The following is a 17,669-nucleotide window of genomic DNA, read 5'->3' on the forward strand; positions in this document are numbered from 1 at the left end:
CAACAGTGCTACAGCGGTGTCAGAGTCAGTCAGCGCTCCTCGCCGCCCGCAACTTTTGCATTTCGTCCGATGCCATCCCGTCTCTTCTCAGTCGCTCGTTGACTGCCAGTGGTGCGGTGTGGCCCGTCAAGTCATTCAAGTCAAGCACATGGGAGAACAGCTCGCCATCCTGCGACGCACACCTCCAGTGGCCCCTGTCCACCATCACTACGTGACCACATAGCTCTGCCCAGGCGGGATTGTCCTGTTTGCAATCGCATAGTTGCAGACGACTGCCAGTGGACGACATTGAGGCAGCAGCGAGCTTCCTTGCATCAGCATGGCAGGACGCATTTCTTCAAATTAACGTACAAAAGTCTGACTGGCTGACCATCAATGTTTGCGAGACCGGGCGACCGACCTTCCTCTCGCCTTCAAACGACGGACCGCACATGTTTGCGCATGTCGCATTTCTTGCAGCGTCTCTGGCCTCCACACATCCATCTCGATGCCACCGTGGCTGCGCCCGTCTTGTCTGCGATTTGTTACCTCATGCGCGCCATAACACGGGTCGGATTGACGAGGCGTTGTTCGATTACACGCAGAGTTGTCTAACCTTGATGCAATATCCTTCACCATAATGAAGGTGCCTCTATCGTCTTATTACTCCGGATGGCCCACTCAGCCGTCTCCCGTCAGCAAAAGGCATGGCATAGCAAGGTACGCACGTATCAAATGTACACCTCGCTACTCCCACATACCATCAGCACCTCGCATGCCCAGATCTCGGCATCTTGACATCTTTCCAGCCTTCTCTGTGGCTGTCTCTCCCTTGCAACGCGCAATTCGATGCCTCGTACCCGATACGTACCTATGCGCCCACCCTCACGGACGAGCTCCCGTTGTGCAGGTCCCATCGGGCTCCGTCGCACCTTAATATTCGCTTGTCTCGAATCCGCAGATCCTGGAAGGAAACACAGCAATCAAAAGCGGCTAAATGTGTCTTGGACTGGCTCTCGTCTTATGTAAGACATGATATTTTCCGAGGACAACTTTGTGTTCTCTCGGTGTTTATGCCGAATTTTGCACAATACAGGGACACATGGCAGACGAATGGCGCCATTGCTTCTTCCACCGGGACCAGCTGACGTGTGGAAAGAAAAAGGTTCTACGATGCGTCTCGGCGTGCATGAGCCAACAAAACGTCGACCAGGCGCAAAGGGGACACCAGATGATTTAGGGCTCATCTTCTTCCGCCGTCATTTGCCAGTTGGGCCACGAAGTCTGACAAGCAAGCATTGATGTCGGAGATGAGGCGCACGGCTCACACCAGGGGTCTGCCGGCTCCGGCGCAAGGCTTCAAATCAAGCTGTCCACGGAATCAAGTTTGATTCGTCTCCAGTACGAATAGAGCAACGAGACCCTCTCTTTGATCTGCTCTGGAGACTTTCAGCCATGGTCTTCATCCATGGCTGTATATGGGGCTCTTAAGATTCTGAGCCAGGTCTCGAGAAACATACGGCTGGGTCTTATTTGACATGGCGTCTTGAGCTCGTTCAATGCCTCGGCCAGGCCATTCCGGCTGTCACCATCCATCGGGCTAACGCTTACTTCAATTTGGCTGCCCAGTTGGGCCATTGATGGAGACAAGCCAACTGCCCCATCGAGAAAGTCTCCGGGTAAACCCAGCCATACTCGGCACTTGGCCCCAAGTACGTGTGGCTAGTGACATCATACGCTGCCTATCAGCTTCGTTCAGACGGCGCTTTCACGTTGGGTGTCAACCGTTCAGGCGGTAACATTTCACTATCAGAGAGCATCAGGGTTCGGGGTGGTGATTTACAACTCCACACGCCTCGCAAGGCACCAAAAAATGTGCTGTGTTCATGCTGCTCCATCTCAGAATCCCTCATCGACGATCCCACTTAGACGGAGTCCCATAACATCACGGGAAAAACGCGACGCGTCCTGACCCCGCCCATCGCCAACTTCAAAAACTGGAGACCGTCCAACTCAGAACCATTCCCAGGGACGATCCCGGCCTTCTCGCCAACGTCTAGTCGAGTATTATCCTTCGGGGGAATAGCGTCCGCCGTCCATTGCCAACTCACGGAGAACACGCAATCACATTGCATTTCTGCCATACAGCGCTAACATGCGAGATGCCAAACGGCTAACGGGGTCTCCGACAGACGGGAAGGAGGGGAAAAATAATACGTGACTACCTGGTGAACCGAGAACATGGCCAAGCTCACTCTCTTCACCCACTCGCCTTTGAAATTTCTTCTAGAATGATTCCAAACCCAGCGGGGTGGTTTGGTTCGAGGGAGGAGGGCCGAGCGGCCGTTTCCAAAGAGGACGTTCATGCAAGGGGGGCTGGGCTGGGCCAGGACGTTGAAAGAGATGACTTTCTGCTCGGACCAGACGGAGGGGGGATATCGCCCGGGCAAGTTTGCGATTTCCCAGGGCTATTCGCGATTTCCCACTGCAAACCGAAACGACCCTCGTGTTGGACGGTCTCGGGAAAGAGCACGTACGTCCAGGGCTTTGTGAGATGAGGCGGAACCAGTCGTCGTCTGTCTTTGCTGTAGGTAGGTTTCCGACGGCTCCGTTTCAGTAACCCGTTACCTCGGATTCGCCGGGGCTGCTGGGCGGGTTCATTGGGACGACGAAGGAGCGTTCGTCCCGTCAACTGGGATGCCTGCGCCATCTCGTCCCGAGGGCTGCGGAGGTATCAAGTTCGTGGGTGTTGGCATCAGGCCATGTTCGCTGATGACCGGATATCGGGTTGGTGCTTCACTTCTTGCGACAGCATGTGCCGTCGTCTCTGCCCGTTATCGTCTCTGATGTCGCTGGCACGTCTGTACAAGATGTTGCCATGAAAGTAGTAATGTCCCCACCGTCTGGATGTCACAAGTGCCAAACATTTGCGGTAAGCTTCAATTGGTATCTGCTCATGCCATATCTACACATTCATATACACATATACAGTTAACCTCAAGTCCCTACAACTTGATGTTGATGTTGTACGCGTCGAGAGCCAATGCGAGAGCAGTCAAGGATCCGCTATACGCCATCAAAATGCCCATGGTAGCGAGCGGGCTGACGTCCAACGTGGGCACTGTCATGTTGACCAAACCAGTCAAGAGGTTGGCGATCAGGAATAGAAAGAGACCATTGCGGTTGTAGGCACGGAACACCCTGCTCGTGGCCGTCTCGTAAGCCTCCTTCTCAGACTTTGCGTCCGTCGCGTTGTAGAAGGAGGGGAAGAAGACGGTGTCGACGATGCAGTACGCAAGGATCTGGGTCGAGTTGAACGCCGCCGTCCAGAGGATGTACGGCAGGTTGGCCATGCGGCGCGACACGCTGAGTCCGTCGCCGTAGCTGTAGCTGGTGCTCAGGAAGTACAGACCCGTCCACACGGCCGACCAGATGGCCATCATCATGAGGAGGGTCTTGCGCTGCGTCGCCGGCGTGGAGTCGCTCTTCGGGTTGACGCTCCTCGGCAGGATGTACATGCCCGTGTCCTGTCCCGCGAGGAAGATGGCCAGGTATCCGATGAAGCTGAAGATGCCCTCGCGATTCTTAGAGATCAGGTCCGTCCTCGGCGCTGTGAGGATAAACGCCTTCAAGCTCGTGCTCTCGAGCACGACCTGGTACAGCCCACCGAGAATGACAGCCAGGGCAGCGTAGCTCGGCACGATCTTCAGCGCGGACTGGAAGATGGCGACGAAGGGCGGGAGCAAGCCGAGGGTGAAGAAGAAGTTCCAGTGGACGCCGTACTCGGTTACGTGCTCGGCGTAGTCCAGCCCCTTGACGCTGAGCAGACGGATGACGCCCAGGACGAGCAGGGGCAGGGAGTGGCGCATCGAGGCGGCCAGGCGCGTGGCCAACGGCGTCGAGCGGCCTTCGGCGCGCTCCTTGAGGACGGGACGGGCGGCGATGACGCCGGCGCTGTAGACGAAGGAGCCAACACCCATATCCATCAGGGACGTGCCCCACGTCTCGACCTTGGCGAAGCGGCGGGGGAAGAGGCGGAAGTCGACGGCGAGGATGGCGATGCAGGTGACGACCATCATGCTCCCGCGGTAGTGCGTCAGGAAGGGCTTGACGGAGAGGGCAGGGAGCGGGCCCTGGGCGGCAGCTTTGGACTTTGCATTGGGAGGGACGACGGGCTTCTTGCGACGGGTATTTGGCGGGAAGGCGTAGACGACAACGGCCGGGGCGAGGAGGAGGAGGTTGAGGAGCAGGGGGGAGGAGGCGTAGAGGGTTGTCGAGAGGAGGATGGCGGTGACGTTGAGGAGGTAGTCGACTAGGCCGGCGAGCGGTGTGTAAGGTTTGAAGAACGATTGTCGGGACTGGAGGACGGACCAGAGGAGGACTGCGACCTGGAGTTGTGCCAGGTTAGCTTTCTGCTTTGTTCCTTTGGTGCATGCGCGCCGTATTGAAGGGGGGAGGGGGAAGGGATCTGGAGGGGGAAACACGCACGGGTGCGACGGCTGTCACGTAGTTGATTTCGCCGGGGGGTCCGCCGGAGAGGTTGGAGACAAAGTCCTCCTTGAGCTTCTTGTAGCTTTCGGCCGTTGCGGCAGACATGTTTGCGATCGACGGATGGGGGTCGAAAGAAATAGGGACGGGGTGTATCCGGTGGGTGGAGGGAAGACCAAGGAGGGGCCTGTTTTTTTTTAAAAAAGACGTCTACAAGCCCGATACCATTTCTGTAGATGTGTCTGCTTTGACACACGCGCAAATGGGCGGGTAAAGGAGGGCGTGGGAGGTCCTTTGGACAGAGTTGGCGATGTGTCAATCCCGACTTGCAACGTCTCCAAAATTGCGGCCGAAAAGAACAACCAACGAACGACACCTCATTGCGTGTGATGCTTCAGGGTGGTCCAAGCTCCCGACCTTCAGGTGACAGACGCAATTCCAGGGTCCCCCCTCCAAAGTGCAGACAGCAGGAACCTGCCCATTCAATCCTCTCTGCCCAATCAGGAGCTCCTAATTGAGGTGTCGCACGGGTCCACTCCGGAATGGCTTCGGAGGCACGGGGGTCCAGAAAGCCTTACCTGACGCTGAAGCTCTTTCCATCTCCGTGTTTCCTCCGCCGGTCAAAGGAAGCTTTCCCACCGTCCTGGGGTTGGTGTCTTGGGTGTCCTGAGTCCTGACCTCCTCCTCTTGCAAGAGATCGACATCACGGCCACGCAGCACTCCAAACTGCCCGCGAGGCAAATACGTCACCTGCACTCGACGGGAGCATTTCCTACTTGGTGTCTCATCCCGCTCCACGTCTCCTCTCAACTCAATCCAGCCCAGCCCCGGGCCGGTTTGCTCGGGTGCTCGGTTCATCACAGCTTTTTGTTCATTGCCATTGCTGCCTGCTTGACAAGACGATTAGGATGGCCGTTTTCCCTTTTTTCGCCATCTTGGACGAACCCAGCCGAGACATTACCACACTGTGACTCAGACACTTGAGACTTTGATGAGCCAGCGCCGTTGTTGGTCTCTGTCCCGTCCCGCCTCCACACACACACTTCCTGTCTCTCACTCATCGTCTGCTTTCTCTGTCTCTCGGTGTATCTGTCTCTTCTCGCACACCATCGGCCGCACTGCGGCAACTGAAGACAGCATTACGAGCATGGAAATGAAGATGGAGATGCAGCTACAGCTGACCTGACGGATTCGGATACAGCCACGCCAACTCCTAGCGCCAGTGGCAGGTGCAAGTGCACCCCGCCAGCTTCAACAAGGTTGCGGTTGGCCGTGATGGGCGCCTGTCAAAATCAATCTCTCTCTTTCTCTCTTCCCTGCCATCAGTCGTTGCCGAACCCCGGACGCAGCGAAAGAGGTCAACGCAAAGAAGGAAAAAGAAGGAACTACCGCGCCGTGCGCCTGCATCAAAAGTCCAGAGCCCAAGCCAGAAGAATGAAAAGGGAAAGCCTTCATCTCTCTTTCCCTGAGGGTTGAAGAGAAGGTGAAGCCCATTCCATTTCCAACACGATAGGCGAGGAAGCACTCTGCCAGAAACATGACGAATGAGGGCCCAGACAAGCCACACTTTCTTTGTTCTTTACCCTGCAATACCCAGTCCCATCTGCAGAAAATCCCAAGTTGACAAGCCCCTCCCAAGCCCGTCCATGTTGGGTCCTTTTTTACACACCCTTGGGTTTGCTACCACAACCCACACGCCGCTAGCTGCTATCCTTTGTTCTCGCGTGCGGCAACATGGTCAAGGTTGTCGTCCGCAACCGCCCATTGTCGCCTGAGAGTTGACGACTGCATCCTGCGATTTCCACTCCACTGACGCCCACCGACCTGCCAAAGCCCCATCCCGGCAAGAAAAGAGGTGTGGCAGTGACAGAGCGACTTGCGGCCGGGAGCTTTGGCCTTTGAGCCGTTCTCTTTACACGCCCTCTGCTCTTCAGTCTCTGTCAGTATGTCTCTCTTGCTTCGTATCAAGGCTGCGGCCCTCCAAAGTCCTTTGATAGAGAGGCCTTACCAATCCTTTCATTTCCCGTCCCCGGCAGTTGGCGTAAGAAACTCTTTTTTACCCTCTTCGTACTGTCTGGCGCGCGGGAAAGAAAGACGGACGGATATACAAGACCAAAAGGGTGATCGACGATCGGTCTAGATATTTACCCCCTCAGACGTCCTTCTCTCTCAGACATAAGAAAGCCGGTCTCCCTTGATAATCCTTACCGAGCTATAGACTCTCGCTTCCACCATCACCCTATCAACCGGTTGCACATTCCGATCTTTGGGTCCATTCATTGTTACCACCAACTTGATTTAACCCTCTGCCCTACCTGGCATCAAACAGAAGAAGCCTGTGCGGTTATTCAGTGTCAGGTATTCAGCATTCAGCATCAACACCAAGCATTCATCATCACCACGACAACTATCATGGCTACTCCCATTGATAACCGTCCTAGCCTCCATCCGCTATGGACTTCTCAATACAATCTGGGTGGCTTTCCTCGCTCCTCTTCGGGCCGTTCTGCCTCCGCCTCGTACTTCAGCTCATCGGACCGCTCTCCCAAGAGCTTGCCTACTCCGGTATTCCCCTCCAATGATGGCTCCATGAGACAACATGAACGGGCCATGGTCGACCGCCTTGGTGGCCAGAAACCTCGTACAGCACTGCGCCTCGACCTCAGCCCAAGGAAGACTGCTCATCGCCCATCACCGCTTTCTCCCCTCGCCGAGCACTCCGTTGATGGAAGACGGTATTCGGCCGCTCAAATGAGCCCCCGCCGACCTCCTCCCCCGCCTTCCCCTCGGTCACCACCAGTCGCAGGCAACCGCCGCCAGACGCTCGCCGCTGAGAACCGCTCCATGCTCCTCGCTGGCCTGGGAGACGAGGCGAAGCGCCGCCAGTCTGTCCCGAATGCAGGTTATCTCCCAAGATCCAAGGATGCGGACAAGCGCCATCAACTCGAGCAACTTCGCGCCTGGGGACATGTCTACCTCGGCGATGCAAAGACCTCAGATGTCTTTGTCAACGCTGTGTCCCTCCGCCGCGACTCCAACGCATCCACAAACTCAGAAGGATCTGCTGGCGACTCTTCCCCGACCCGCATGCCAACGACGCCCACAATCCCCTCCAACCAGACCGCAATCCGCGCTCGTGTGCGGCCCCGTGCTCTGGAACGCAAACCGTTCCTGATCCAGCGTACCTTCGACATCGAGCAGCTGCGTTCCACGGTGGCAGATCCGCTCCCGAGTACTCCCCCGGCATCAGATGCCCGCCGCCGCCCGTCTCTCGCGGGCTCCCCGCCGCAAAGGTCTCCTCGGCCGGCCATGGCACGCCGGAGATCCAGCAGTGCCGCGCATGGCTCTTCTCTCCCTTACAGCCGCGCAGACTCGCGAGCCCCGTCGCGTGGCGCATCCACCATGCCAATCCGTAAGTGTACACCCTGCTCCCAAATGTCTCACTCCAATTTTATCACATCCACCATTTCTTCCCATGCCGCGACGTTTGCGGTCAGCCCTTTTTAGGCCGTAGCCTCCAAAGCCGGCGGTCTCCTTCCCGAGGCGCGAACCTTCTTACAGAAAGAAAGGAACAAGCACACCAAGCTAACCCCAACCCACCCGCAGATCTCCAATACGCCCGATCCTCTCTGCCGGTGTTGGCTGCCCTCATTGTCTCCGGCCACATTACAGCTGGCGACGTTATCGATCTGCCACTGCCCTATCCCGAGGTCTGGGACCGCACGGTGGCCTACGTGTACACCGGACAAGGGGATCTGACGGATGCAGTCAGGGAAAACATCCTCTACCTCGCCGGGAAAGTCTAAGGCGCATGGCTGGGTGGAGAGGCTTCCGATTTCTTTTCTTCCTTCCTTGTTCACGACTTCATGACTCTTTTCTTTTCTTCTCTTCTTACTCGTTCCCTTTCTCCTTCAACTCGAATCCGGCATCTCTTTTTCTTGTTTTGCTTGCTCATCCATGATCACGCGAGAAGTGGGAGCAGCTTTTTGCAGGGGCCGTTTTCTTTTCCTTCATCCTTTCTCTTCGATATCCCTCCTTTGTTAAGTGTCTACCCCCACGAGCAAACACTTACCAATGTTCTCCCGTATGAATTTGGCAACCATGCCTATATGACGAGCCATGTATTTTAATGAACTCCTTTCAAACCATTCTTGGGGCATCGGGCAAGGATTGCTTTGAGAACAATCAAAAAAGTATCGTCCAAATCAACAATATTTGCTTCCATATCTCGCTTCCACCGTGAATAGCCACATGACACTTCAATGACATCCCAAGCCCACAAAGCCACAGCCACGTCTTTTTCCGACACCGCTCTTTTCTCGTGGCAGGCAACTTTAATCCGCCTGACACCTGTCAAAAAATAGTACATCCGGAGGAACGCCCAAACACGGTAAATAGGTTTTCCTCAAATCACCACATTTCCGCAAACGTGGTTTATGAGGGAAAACGCGCCCCAACGTACGATTTCCCACGAGGGACAACCTTGTTTTCTCTCTCTTAACCCACTTTCCGTTTTCTTCCATCCATCTAATTGGGGATTTCTTCTTTCATCCTTCACACGCATGTCTCTGACGTTCTTGGCAATACCAGCGAAATTTTCTTTTTCTTTCCGACTTTTGGATGGGACTGTGTGTGTGACCTGATTGTCCGAGGTGAGGAAGAGATCGACGTTGGCAACGAGCTTCTACCGGCCTTGCGAGTTTAACAGACGTTTTCATGTCTTCGCCTCCCAAACTATCTGTCTCCCCAGACGTCTCCATCACGGTTCTTCTTTCTTTCTCCATCACGAGGAGGCCTCATTCCCCATCTCTCCCGTTCATCCCGAGATGAATCAACAATACATCCACCCCCCTTCTTGACGCCGATCCCACTCCCCTCCGCCTTACCACTGCGCCTTGCGTGTGTTGGCCGATCTTCACCCAAGATCGTGGCTTGTCTCTCGGGAAGCTGTCAGGCGGCCACGAGCGGGTGTGCCGCGGTAGATGCTTCTCGCCAAGCCCAACGCACGGAGCTGGACAAAGGAAGGAAGACGGTTTGCGTCTTGTTGTTTTCCTTTGCTTTTTACCCTCAAGCTCCCTCCCCTCTTTGAACAAACTGTTATACTTCTCCTGCCTGAAGATCGACATCATCGACGAGACGGTGAGAAAGGTCGCTGCTTCCGGCGCGCGGTGATTACGAGGCCGCGGCTGACGGAGTGCGTTCCGTTGGCCAATGTGGGTGGGTGGTGGGAGTCGGGATGGGTGGGATGATGATGCTTCCGGTCCGAGGGTAATATGCCTTCATGCCGGGTGCGGTGTGCCTATATTTTGCCTGTACCGGCGTGGCGAGTTTCGGTCCGCCTGGGCTGCAGACAATGAGAGTTGCGATGCCACGGTACCGGATGATGACCCAAAGGCGCGTTGTGCACGATGATGAGCTCGTTTAGAAGACGAAAGGCATCGCGTGCCAATATTTTGGGCACAACCGTCTGCTGACCAGAGACAGTGTACCAGTAGGCAAAAGAGACGCCTAGGGAGGACGGGTGATTATTTACCGCCCGATGCACATATACCCCTTCGGAGTCGCATGGAGACTGCGATGATGAAAAGCAATAAGCCAGCATGAGTGCGTCGAAAGGAACAAACATCATGTGATAGATTGCTTTTATTAGCTAAGAATTTTACATAGACCCATGGCTCTTTCTCAAATGTCAGCAAAGAGCAACATGCGGAGTATGGCCTTCTAATCGTTCGTCTCTAGACCTTGCCTGAAATAAAGAGTTTTGCTAGTCGGGCAGTGTCCGTTAGCTATCCGGGCAGTACCCCCTCTGATCCGTGATTATAGAGAGAACGATAGAAGTAGTAATAAGGGATAATGACGACGACGACGACGACGACGACGACGATAACGATAATAATAATAATAATAACTAATAAATAATAAATAATAACTATAACGAAAACGAGAATAAGAAATATAATAGTTACTTTAGAAATAGGCTATGGATAGTATATGTGTGTGTAGACACTGCCTGGATAGCTAAATAACACTGCCCGACTAGTGAAACTCGAAATAAATTCTACTGCAATGTGTTCCGAGATGCCTGAGGTTGAGAAATGCGCAGAAACATAGACGGTACTGATCTCACTCAAAGCCCAGTTCAGCTTCAAGATGATGCAAGGAAATGTTATCAAAACCATGAAGTTTCCTAAAGAAACCAGTGTCTTGAGGTTGTCATAGCGGGCAAAGCGATACTGCATAACATATCGTTTGCCTTCTTGCTCCATTCGAACCTTAGAGAGAGACATGGCGGCCGTCTTGAGACGGCATGTCTGTGGTGAGCATAGGGAAGTTGGCCAATGATCCTTTATACATGTGATGTACATTCTGTATGTAAGTCCTATGGACACATTCCCATGGCCAGGCTTTGTCGCCAAGAGCCAAGGAGCCGAAAGCATGTACTCCCACCAAATGCTATGTTCACATAAAAATTGAGAGAAGACGTTGGCTACTAATTTCCATGACTTATAGACCCAGCAGGTGCATTGATACCTCTTCATGGTTGCTCTCCTTCGACAAGGGCGAGTTCGATGTCTGCCACTGTGAACCACTTCGGATCAACAAGGCGGAGGTGGTGAGAGCTGATTCTGCCTTCCATTATACACCGGTTGCTTTTTTTCTTGACCTTTATGATGGTTTGCATCAAAAATTGGCATCAAAAGGTACTTTCGAATTGCGACGACCAACCACGGACCGAAATAACGTTCAGCTGGTACTCCTCGCTGACTTGTCGGTGTGGGGTGTTTAAGGTGTAGACTGAATGTGCATCATGTAAGCTTCCAGTGGATAAACGGTTTCCAGCATATGAGTTAGGTTGCCTTAGTTGGGGTTAGGATACTTACATGGAAGCTCTCGGTTTACATGGGGTTTCTGGGGAGTATTCCTCCATTGTGAAATCGCAACGATAGCGGAGGGCACAGAAACAAGTAGACTGACTAGAGCGAGGATTGCCTCAGTAGAAAGCATAGCACCGCAGAGATGAAAGACGGTGCGGATTGCCCATGTAATGAAGTACAATTGTAACGACGCGGACTTGACAAAGACGTAGACCAAAGGGGAGGGAGAATTTGTAGGAATGAATTCAAACGTAGCTCAAACCGCCCAGGTCGCCTTGATTTGGGGTTTGAGCCATAGTAGCCGCACAGGAAGACGACCACACTCGATGTCAAGGCGCAGCTGTTGTCTAACAACCGATTACTCTCCGACTCTGAGGGTTCTGATGCTATTGGGTTATTGGTCACCAGCGCTGGCCGCAAGTTATGCAACCGCACTCCTTCTGCCACTTTGATTGGCGCAGGGGCAAAAGTGTGCATATAGTGGACCAAAAATCTGCACCCATTGCGGCACTAGCCAGGCTATTGCAGCATGGCAGGAGAACGCGGCGGGATGAGGTGGTAGTGTTGGTGCATGGCAGTTGCAGCATGGCAGCAGATTGCGGCGGGATGAGGTGGTGGTGGCCGTGGCAGTAGCAGATGCTGTCAGACTGTCGAGCAAGTCGGCGGCGGAGACGGCGACTACAGTCATAATAGACCGCCTCGTTTTCGACAATACTTAGATAAAAATGAAAAAGTACGTCGACAACCTCTAAGCCGAGACAATGTGTCGCTAGCCAGTCTAGGCAGGGGCCAACTTTCAAGAACTCCGCTGGTTTTTGAGGCGTAGTTGTGTGGCTAATGTCACACTGGATCATGAAATAAGCTGCGATTACCGTTTTGCGTGGCTGATGTAAGAAACACCGAGGGAAAATGAACTTTGGACACTGTTTTGATCACATCAAATAACATGTGTTGATGTTGGCTGGAAAGAAAAGCAGGCAATATATAATTGGCTTCTTGACTCCTCTCTGATGCTCCGATTGAGGTCGTCGGCGATGAAGGCTTAAGAGCACATGCTGGAAGGAAATGATCGAGGACGCAATTGAGATAAAGCCCTCGTGTAGAAGTTGAATTTGACATTGATTTGTTGGTATGAGAGCGCACGCCGCCCTGTGCCTTGTTACAGAGCACCGAATCTACATCGTTGGAACTTCTATTACTTGCAGCGTGACAGCCTCAAAACGGGCAGGAGTTTGGAACATTGAATACCTAAATCTCTACCAACGTGTTAATCACTGCTCTCGTCCCAGTAGCTTCAGACTGCTTGAGCTTCCCAGATATTTAGTCCAATATGTGTGCTGACATATTGGCGCTCCACACATGCCACACCTCCAAACACAGTTGTTCGGGACGAGTAAACGGATAGGCCTCAGTCTCGCGTTTTGAACGTCAGCAGCCGTACTTCAGTTCTCAGGTACGCATCGAATTTCTTGGTCAGATCTCAAATCTCCCGTAGCTCAGTCAGGCTGTTCATTCGCGATAAGGCTTTAGTATCAGTGCCTACGGTATTCCTGTTAGAACCAACTTTCTCATAATATCTTCTCAATTCTTCCCTGGAACTAGAAGACCTTGCTGCATCCTACTACAGGACTCAATGCAACGGCTTCACTCGCAGCTACCTCAACCTGTACTTGACCATCCTTGACCTCTACCGTCTCGCCAACGGTCACATTATCAAGCTTCACAGGCCTACCCTCGTCGAGTTCGTAGTTGTAACTCCAGCCATCCCACGTTATGCCCGAGACGGCGTCGCTTCCATTCGCATGTAGCCGCTGAACCTTCGCCGTGCCATCTTGCCAGGGGACCTCAAAGGCGTACGAGAACGTCGGCCGCTCTGGAGCTTCAGGGTCCGGACTGGTACCGGTACCCCCGAGTGTGGAGTTGTATGCTTGCAAGTTGATCACGAGCACACGCGTCAGATCGCTTCCTTGGAAGGCTGCGTAAGCGGAGGACCTCTCGTTGTCGTCTGATAATGGGACGTGGACGACAGAGACGGGGTCGGAGGAGAGGCCCGGATTGATGAAGGCGGCGATGGCGATGTTGCCATAATAGGGGGCCTTGGTCCCGATGGATGTCGTCTCTGTACTGACTGGCTGCCAGCTCGCATACTGCTTCGTGTCAGCGATGTTCTCCTATTCAGGAAACAAGACGTACTCGATAATCAGTGCCCATGTGCAAGTGAACCCGCTTGATGCCAACCGTGGCAGCATAAAGATTGAAGTCAATGCCCCAAAGAGCCGCACCAAACGAGTTTGACAACCCCGGTTTGCCCTGGTTGTAGAGCGAGTTGTGCTCTCCTAGGATCTGCGGCGGCACATCATCGAAGCGAGACGTGATGTTGGCGTACTCCCTCTCATGAGCTTGAACAGATTGGACGGTCCGGGTATGGTTCATCAAAGTGCCCTGCAAAGTAACTCCAGGACTTTCGGCGCCGCTGATGTAGTTGTGGCTTGAGAACAGGGCGATGTTGTTGTCGGTGTTCAGTCCAGCAGCCCACTGCGCCGGGGCGCGGAGTCTGTTTCCTGTTCCTCCGTTCGAAGGGGCCATGAACACTGGGGCCGGGAACTCGGGGCAAGCTTCGGCCAGGACGGATGCGATCTCCCGGGTGCCGTTGAGCCACTGCTCCACATAAATGGATTCGTTCCACGACGGAGGCCGAACGGGACCTTGGGCTGAGGTGGAAAAGAGGTCGGGCTCATTGCCGTACTCCCACACATCGAGGTTGTCGACGCCGATGGCTTTACAGGCTAGCGGCACGGTGGCGACCAGAGTCTCCCATCCTTCTGAGCGATTCGCGCCTAGCCCGAGGTTGAAGCCGTGGGTGAACTTGGTATCCGGGAAAGTACTGTAAGATTCAAAGAATGACGGGCCTATATGGATGGTGGTCGGGTAGTCCTTGGATCGATTGAAATCGTAGGTTCCGTTGACGGCGTACGGAAGTGATTCGTCGTAGAGGGCGTAGTCTTGTGTGTTCCCACCAACTCGAATATAAGGCCGAGTGCCCTGTAAATTGCCCAAGTTCACCAACAAGTTGTCCGAGAAGGTGTTGGGGGAGGACTTGTTTCCTGGCAGATTAGTGAGCACCACCCTTGGAAATTCTCGTGATCTGACGCCTACCTGCAAAATCTGGAAAGAAGCCAAACTCAAGCGAGTAACTTAGAAAGGCGTCGAAGACGGCACTGGCACTTTCAGGTCCCGGGACGGGATTGAGGCCGGAGGCTCTCGGCGCCAAGGCCGCGGCGGAAAGCAGTGTTCGGGGCCCTTTGATCATGTTGACGCCCGGTATGTATGTGGCGAAGAGACACCAGAGCTCATCGCTCATGACCGAGGCCACAGCACTTATAGTCTCGCGGGCCGACATGACGAAAGCTAAGAAACAGCTTCAGAGACACTCGGCTTGGAGGTGGTGGAAGGTAGCAATAAGCTTCCCCGCATGATCAATCATCGGGTACCACACTCGCACGCGGAGGCGGGGAAGCAACGGGTTTTCATCTTCAGTCTGGCGGGAAGGCGCGGGGGCAACGGTGCTGTGGGCATGACGGCATGCAGGTCGGCCGGGCTGTCAGAAACGGGGCGAGATCACCACTGAATGGCAATACGAAGAGCTTGGCTTCCAGGATGACTGGGGTGCTTTGTATTTCTCCGAGCGGGGAAGGCCGAGATCCTTTCTTGGGAGCATGGCGAGAAACATGGCGAGACCAAGGCCAGTGAGGCTGTAGATGTATGTCAAATGGCACCCTGCAAAGGGTCATGGGAAGCTCTCATTCTGGCGTCTGTCTCAAAAAGTCTTGGAACATGAGACGAACGGCCTAGATTGAAGCAGCTCAAGGTTTACAAAGACCCAGCTGAGTCTTTTTTTACTCGGAAAAATGTCATACGGAGGCTAAAAGGCTAGCATGGTGTAGGGTGCGTTAAATAAAAATCTATCTGTCAGTAGATGATTTTGAAGCTTTCGGTGTGGCGTCCGGAGGTGTTGAAAAGCTGAAGCATATTGGAGCTCTAGTGGAGTCCTCATCAGTGTCCTGGACTGAGTAATTGTTATCTGTTAGCGACCCCGCGGGTATCAAGCCCCCGGCAGTCTGCCTGAGCGATACCGTATCTTAGCGCGGACTTGCCGGTCCCTTAACAACCGGGCCGGTTGATGTGGGGGGGACGTCATCGAGCGTCACTTGGAATGGCAGCTCGCAGCTCTCCGTTGTCGCTCAAACACTACAACTCTTGCGATAAGTGCCATTGAGCGTTGTCGAGTGTGAAAAACTCATCATAAACACATCATAACCCCCAATTGACCTCCCTCAAAGGCATCGCCGGGAGTACAGGAGTGTTTGAGCACGCCCAGATCACCCAAAGGCCACCACCACCACCACTACAACCTCCCCGCATCCCATCTCCGCAGCTCCAACCATTGTGCGAGCTAAGAGCTTCTTCATCGTCATCCATCCTGCCTCGGCTCTCCACCATGCCTATCGCATTACAAAAAGCCGTGGCTCCGGCGTCGAGATTCGTCGCGAGAGCCTCACTCAGATCTATCCGGACACCCTTCATCCCCTTCTCACTCCGCGCAGCCTCAACAATGGTTCCCAAGGTACATCTCCACACGAACATAGCTCCCGCCCTACCTGGACCCGGATAACTGATATTGAACAATTGCAGCTCAAAGATCCGTCGCTGCTGAAGCAGGACGTTTGCTACGTCAACGGCGAGTGGATCAAGGCCAAGTCTGGCAAGACTTTCGCAGTCACTGGTACGTTTGTCGCGTCCATCCCACCATGAACATGAACCCCGCAATCGGTCCCGGAGGCTGATCCAGAGCAGACCCGGCAACCGGCGAGAAGATCGGAACATGTCCCGAGTTCACCAAGGCCGACACGGACGCCGCCATCGCCGCGGCCTCCACGGCCTTTGAGACGTTCCGCACCAAGACCGGCCGCGAGCGCTCCAAGCTGCTGCGCCGCTGGTACGATCTCATGATGGAGAACGCCGAGGACCTCACCACCCTCATCACCTGGGAGAACGGCAAGCCCGTCGCCGACGCCAAGGGCGAGGTCACCTACGCCGCCAACTTTCTCGAGTGGTTCAGCGAGGAGGCGCCTCGTATCTACGGCGACACCATCCAGTCCTCTGTTCCCGGAAACCGTGTGTGGACAATCAAGGAGCCCGTCGGTGTCTGCGGTCTCATTACCCCGTATGTTCCCAGACTCATTCACTTTCCCTTCATTCACAACGCTGAGACTTCTATAGATGGAACTTCCCCGCTGCCATGATCACCCGCAAAATTGGTCCCGCCCTCGCCTCGGGCTGCACCGTCGTCTGCAAAGCCCCCGGCGAGACCCCCTTCACCTCCCTCGCCCTCGCCGAGCTCGGCCACCGCGCCGGGATCCCCAAGGGCGTCATTAACGTCGTCACGGCCCTCGACAACACCCCCGAGGTCGGCGAGGCCCTCACTACCTCCTCGACCATCAAGAAGATCTCCTTCACCGGCTCCACGAACGTCGGTAAGCTGCTCATGAAGCAGTGCTCCGGTACCCTCAAGAAGCTGTCCCTCGAGCTGGGCGGCAACGCCCCCTTCATCGTCTTCGACGACGCCGACGTCGACGCTGCCGTCGCCGGTGCCGTCGCCTCTAAGTTCCGCTCCTCGGGCCAGACCTGCGTCTGCGCCAACCGCATCTACGTCCAGAGCGGCGTCTATGACGAGTTCGCAAAGAAGTTCGCAGCCGAGGTCGAGAAATTCAAGGTCGGTAACGGCTTCGAGAAGGGCATCACCCACGGGCCCCTCATCCACGACCGCGCCATCGACAAGGTCGACGCGCACATCCGCGACGCCGAGAAGAAGGGCGGCAAGGTCGTCGTCGGCGGCCACAAGATCGACGGCCTCGGCTCCAACTTTTACGAGCCCACCGTCATCACCGGCATGACCAAGGACATGGCCATGGCCGAGGAGGAGACCTTCGGCCCCGTCGCGGGCCTGTTCGCGTTCGAGACCGAGGAGGAGGTCGTCAGGCTGGCCAACGCGACCAACGTCGGGCTGGCGGGGTACTTCTTCTCGCGCGATATCCAGCGCGCGCACCGCGTCGCGGAGCACCTCGAGGTCGGCATGGTCGGCGTCAACACGGGTCTCATCTCGGACCCCGCCGCGCCGTTTGGCGGTGTCAAGGAGTCCGGTTTCGGCAGGGAGGGATCTCTGTATGGCATCTCGGAGTACCAGATCACGAAGATGGTTACGTACGGTGGTATGGGCCAGCCCCTGCAAAAGTAAGGATTGTGAAGGATTGCAAAGAAAATCTAGCG

At 54.7% G+C, this 17,669-nt stretch overlaps 4 protein-coding genes across 4 annotated transcripts; 2 read left to right on the plus strand and 2 right to left on the minus strand.

Annotated features, from left to right (window-relative positions):
* Nucleotides 1-2,984: 2,984 nt before the first annotated feature.
* Nucleotides 2,985-4,575, minus strand: GWT1 (GPI-anchored wall transfer protein 1; the record flags this gene model as incomplete). The annotated part of the gene is made up of 2 exons (XM_036642624.1): nucleotides 2,985-4,367; nucleotides 4,468-4,575. The coding sequence occupies 2 exons, from the start codon at nucleotides 4,573-4,575 to the stop codon at nucleotides 2,985-2,987; spliced, it is 1,491 nt and encodes a 496-aa protein (XP_036492098.1).
* Nucleotides 4,576-6,879: 2,304 nt separating this feature from the next.
* Nucleotides 6,880-8,273, plus strand: CGCS363_v010776 (uncharacterized protein; the record flags this gene model as incomplete). The annotated part of the gene is made up of 2 exons (XM_036642625.1): nucleotides 6,880-7,879; nucleotides 8,074-8,273. The coding sequence occupies 2 exons, from the start codon at nucleotides 6,880-6,882 to the stop codon at nucleotides 8,271-8,273; spliced, it is 1,200 nt and encodes a 399-aa protein (XP_036492349.1).
* Nucleotides 8,274-12,960: 4,687 nt separating this feature from the next.
* On the minus strand, nucleotides 12,961-14,742 carry CGCS363_v010777 (Beta-glucuronidase; the record flags this gene model as incomplete). The annotated part of the gene is made up of 4 exons (XM_036642626.1): nucleotides 12,961-12,963; nucleotides 13,013-13,489; nucleotides 13,536-14,446; nucleotides 14,499-14,742. 4 exons carry the CDS (start codon nucleotides 14,740-14,742, stop codon nucleotides 12,961-12,963), a joined length of 1,635 nt encoding a protein of 544 aa, XP_036492348.1.
* Nucleotides 14,743-15,954: 1,212 nt separating this feature from the next.
* Nucleotides 15,955-17,637, plus strand: davD-0 (Glutarate-semialdehyde dehydrogenase DavD; the record flags this gene model as incomplete). The annotated part of the gene is made up of 4 exons (XM_036642627.1): nucleotides 15,955-15,966; nucleotides 16,035-16,125; nucleotides 16,197-16,566; nucleotides 16,623-17,637. 4 exons carry the CDS (start codon nucleotides 15,955-15,957, stop codon nucleotides 17,635-17,637), a joined length of 1,488 nt encoding a protein of 495 aa, XP_036492351.1.
* Between the last annotated feature and the right edge of the window lie 32 nt (nucleotides 17,638-17,669).

The sequence above is a fragment of the Colletotrichum siamense genome (assembly GCF_013390195.1).
Source record: "Colletotrichum siamense strain Cg363 chromosome Unknown KSG_Cg363_contig07, whole genome shotgun sequence".
In the NCBI taxonomy this organism is placed as follows: Eukaryota; Fungi; Ascomycota; class Sordariomycetes; order Glomerellales; family Glomerellaceae; genus Colletotrichum; species Colletotrichum siamense.